This window comes from Propithecus coquereli, unplaced genomic scaffold (genome assembly GCF_000956105.1).
Source record: "Propithecus coquereli isolate 6110/MARCELLA unplaced genomic scaffold, Pcoq_1.0 Scaffold215, whole genome shotgun sequence".
Lineage (NCBI taxonomy): Eukaryota > Metazoa > Chordata > Mammalia > Primates > Indriidae > Propithecus > Propithecus coquereli.
Genome location: NW_012146634.1, coordinates 1,122,048 through 1,126,689, shown reverse-complemented (window position 1 = coordinate 1,126,689; position 4,642 = coordinate 1,122,048). Strand labels below are relative to the sequence as shown.

General features: G+C 36.7%; 1 protein-coding gene across 1 annotated transcript in view; it reads right to left on the bottom strand.

Annotated features, from left to right (window-relative positions):
• The window catches only part of LRIG2 (leucine-rich repeats and immunoglobulin-like domains 2), a 70,630-nt gene that overhangs the window by 9,462 nt on the left and 56,526 nt on the right, over nt 1-4,642 (bottom strand). Inside the window, exons 10-11 of the mRNA XM_012644582.1 lie at nt 4,343-4,506; nt 580-900 (exon numbers count right to left, since the gene is read on the bottom strand). Of these exons, the coding sequence (XP_012500036.1) occupies nt 580-900; nt 4,343-4,506 (485 nt within the window). The remainder of the gene's footprint in view (nt 1-579; nt 901-4,342; nt 4,507-4,642) is intronic.

The window sequence follows — 4,642 nt, the reverse complement described above, 5'->3', positions numbered from 1 at the left end:
CTCATTAAAAAATACAGAAGCAAGACACAAGCACATCTTTCAGCTGCACAAAGCCAAAAATGTTGTAGTTACTCAATCTCATAAGCAATAAAGAAATCAAACTATTTTGGAGAAGTTTTTTGCAGCCACAGGGAAGAAGAGCATTAATTTCAAACAATGATTGTGATTACATTTAGACAATAACAATGATCACTGGACCTAGAAATGTGCTAAATATTCCTAGTTAGTAGAAGGCCCATCAGGAACAAATTACATAGTTTTCAGGAGAGATGTATGGTTCTAGAAAGAAAATTGAGAATTTCGAAAGAATGTTTTAAAAAGCATAAACAGTGAAAGTAGTGTATATCTCCTAGGTCTACAAAATTTACCCTTCAAAGACCAATTAGAGAGACTAAGTGGGCAGACTGGCTAATCCAAAAATCCCACCCACTCCATACAGTATCATAGTCTAAAAGACAACAGTAAGATTCCCTCCTCTAATGTCAGGTTTAGCCTAATTTTTTGTCAAGTGATTTAAAAACTGAACATGAAAAATTCTTTGAAACTAAAAAAAAAAAATCAAGGAGCATAATTCCTTACCATTCACAGTCAGTCTGGCTTTCTGAGAATAATTGGAGCCAAAGTGATTGGTAACAATACACTGATACTTTCCTTCATCTGTGAAATTCACATTGAAGAGATGTAAGACACTGGTATATTCCAGAACTTCTCCAGCTTGCTGCCGATAACGAACAAAATTCTCGATATCCACATCATAGAGGATTTCACTGTCTTTGCGCCACACAGTGGACATGGGTGAATCACCGCTGCTCACTGCAGTGCACACGAGAGTCACATTCATGCCTCTTAGAGCAACTGTGTTTTCAGGATGTGTCCTCATCTGTGGCTTCAGAAAATCATCTAAGGGGGAAAAATGCAGCAGTAGCCAAGTCAGTTATTCATCTTTGCTTCTTAAGATTCAATTTTAAAACAAATACTGTCAAACTGTGTGTTCTGTTTACAACACAGCATATTAAGGCTGAAAGCAACTATAGCACTAGAGCCCAATTCCCTTGTTTGTTTACTTGATGGGGAAAATGAGGCCCAGAAATGTCAAGTGACTTGTTCAAAGACTTGTGAGTCAGTGTCAGAACCTGGACTGGAACTCAAGTTTCCTGACTTCGGGATTCAGCACTCTTTCTACTATCCTTTACTGTCACTTGTGTGATTAGAATGTATTTCTTAAGGATCACCAGTTATTGGGGACAAAGAGAAACCTTATATTAGAATCTCAAGACAAGTTCTAATCCTATTACCCTGTGTATATATATGTATATAATACATATATAAACATGTATATAACCACTATCTTTTCTGTGTCAATGTAGAACATGGGGATTATGAACTTATATTTCACAAGGAATACCTATTAATAAAACAAATTATTTGAAAGTATTTTGTATGTGCATAGCTTTTACCTAAAATAGTAAAAAATTCCAGACATGTCAAATGTCTAAATCAAGATTGGCTTATGGCTGGCTGATAAAATATAAATTCATAAATAAAAATATTATTTGACTGATTCAGAGAAGCAGGTATATGAATTCTTAACCAGTATCTTCACTGGGTAACATTTCATTGTGCCATAAAAGTGAAAAGTGGAAAAGGAGCATAAAATACATAGTATGTCCACATTTAAAACTCAGTCAAAGGGAATGTGTGGATTCCTGTAATGGCTGCTTCCTGGAAGGCTGTACCACTTGGAACCTCTTAGCCTTAGCATCCGGAGCTCCAGGAAAGGAAAAATTCCAAGTCAGACAGAATTATATATACACAATTTCTTTGGAACTTTCAGCCCTCAAGATTCCAACATCGTGACTTCAGCTTCAACACAATTGCTCTCAGTCCTCATTTCATTGCTTTTGGTACTGCCTGTTGTTGAAGCAGTGGAAGCTAGAGATGCAATTGCTCTCTCCTTAGGTGTGGCTCTCAGCATTACAGGCATTTGTGCTTGCCTGGGGGTACTTGCACAGAAAAGGACAGATGTGACTTTGAAGGACCTCCTTAATCAAACCTTGCCCTGAACACTTTTGTGTTGAGGCTAAACCTGAACTTTGGTATCTGAAAGTTTCCAAGCAACACTAAGCAGGGGAGTTTCATATTCTTTGTTGTTTCTCTTAAAATGGGAATACACTGATATATAAATGGGAAAACTTGTTTTCTTTACAACAAGTAACATACTAAAAAGTGTAGCCTATAATTTGTATTTGCTCATTAGAAAGGCGGTCAAAGAAGTAAGATGGCTGAAATTTACATGTATAATATATCGTAGTTTTAGAATTTTCAAAGCACATGAAACAGGAAGGAAGCTTTTGCCCAGAATCTAGGAAGTTGCCACTGTTAAGTTATAATCACTGCCTCCTGAATTGTTGAGGAGTCTCTTCTCCACATTTTTATTAGATTTTTGTTTTATCTCCCAAGTTAATATTGTATTTAGATACCACACAGCCAAAAATTGAAATGTTTATCACTAGGTAAAAAACATTTAGGAAAATGTATTCAATGTCTCTAATATTGAAATGAAAAAAAAGATTTAATTAAAAAAATTGTATATTGACGTTGAAATAAAAAGGTCTATTGTAAAAAAAAAATATTAATTAACATCCTCCTGGTGAGAAGTACTATATTAAATATAAACCCATTATGTTATAAAAAAAAAAAAAAAGGAATGTGTGGCAATGTAAACAGAATTTAATCTTTACTAGATTCTTTGTTTTCTTCTTTAAAATTTGTTAAAACAATGGAAGTACTTTGTGGGCCTGAACTTCCAAGTGTCTCAAGCACCTTTAAGTGGATTGTGAAAAAAGATCTGGCAATGTATTAATACAGGTACCCAAATGATCAGAGATACTAGTGATATGCAACACAGATACAATGATCTAAAAGTTCTCCTATGTAAAGCTAAGAATCAGTCATTTCACTTTAAAGGAAAGTTAAGTGTAAAGGAAAAATTTCCAAGTTGAGAAAGTACAATATAATTCATTATTTGAAATTATAAGTGCTAGAATCAGGACAACTTGCCTATGACTATTCCCCTCAAGGAAAAACCAAAACCCTGACACTTTAGTCTTAAGAAACTACATCAAAAATACAAACTACATGAAATTAGTACATTCATACATTGCTGGTGATAACATAAACTACTGCTATCTTTTTGGAAAATACCTGGTGTCACTTTTCAAGATCTACTAAAAATGTTCATGTAAAAAAAAAATCATATTTTTTGATTCAGGAACCTTACTACCAGATACTTATCCCAAGGTTAACAATGCCTCTAAAAGGGAAAGGCCGGCCGGGCGCGGTGGCTCACGCCTGTAATCCTAGCTCTCTGGGAGGCCGAGGCGGGTGGATTGTTTGAGCTCAGGAGTTCGAGACCAGCCTGAGCAAGAGCGAGACCCCGCCTCTACTAAAATTAGAAAGAAATTAATCAGACAACTAAAATATATAGAAAAAATTAGCCGGGCATGGTGGCGCATGCCTGTAGTCCCAGCTACTCGGGAGGCTGAGGCAGGAGGATCGCTTGAGCCCAGGAGTTTGAGGTTGCTGTGAGCTAGGCTGACGCCACGGCACTCACTCTAGCCAGGGCAACAGAGACTCTGTCCCCAAAAAAATAAATAAATAAATAAAAGGGAAAGGCCCACACACACATTCATAAAAATGCTATTATACTGCCATTTAAAATGATCATCCGGCCTGGCGCAGTGGCTCACGCCTATAATCCTAGCACTCTGGGAGGCTGAGGAGGGCGGATCCTTTGAGCTCAGGAGTTCCAGACCAGCCTGAGCAAGAGTGAGACCCCGTCTCTACTAAAAATAGAAAGAAATCGGCTGGACAACTAAAAAAAATATATAGAGAAAAAATTAGCCAGGCATGGTGGTGCATGCCTGTAGTCCCAGCTACTAGGGAGGCTGAGGCAGGAGGATCGCTTGAGCCCAGGAGTTTGAGGTTGCTGTGAGCTAGGCTGACGCCACGGCACTCACTCTAGCCCGGGCAACAGAGTGACATTCTGTTTCAAAAATAAAAAAATAAATAAATAAATAATAAAAAAATAAATAAAATAAAATGATCACCTAAGAACAAAGAGGAAAAACACTGCTTATGAAATATCAAGTCATAGAATACAAAATTTAACCTACGATTACAAAAATATAAGATGTAATGATTGAAACATGGGTTGGAGAATAACACAGAGAAATGGAAATAGATGTGCTAGTGGGAAAGCATTCTGGTCCAATTTTTTTTAAATTCTTTTGTTAAGATAGTAAGTGTGTAATATATAAAATTTTAAAGCAAAAATACAAACCACAGACAAAATCTTTCAGATCCACATTCAGGATGCTTTGCCCTGCTAGCCATTCAGGGTGTGCACAGCTTACATTCACAGAATGTTGAAAGTTATTATCAACCAGCCACTGAAGTAACCACTTCAAATGGCAGTCACAGAGCAAACTGCTTGTGTTCAGAATCCTGCAGAAAAGAAAAGAGGAAAAGTATCCTTTGTTTTACTTTTCATTCTTAATTCCTTCAGCATTAAAACCTTACTACATACCTATGCACTTTCCTTGCCAAAAATGTTTAACCTGAATCTAATCGTGAGAAAACA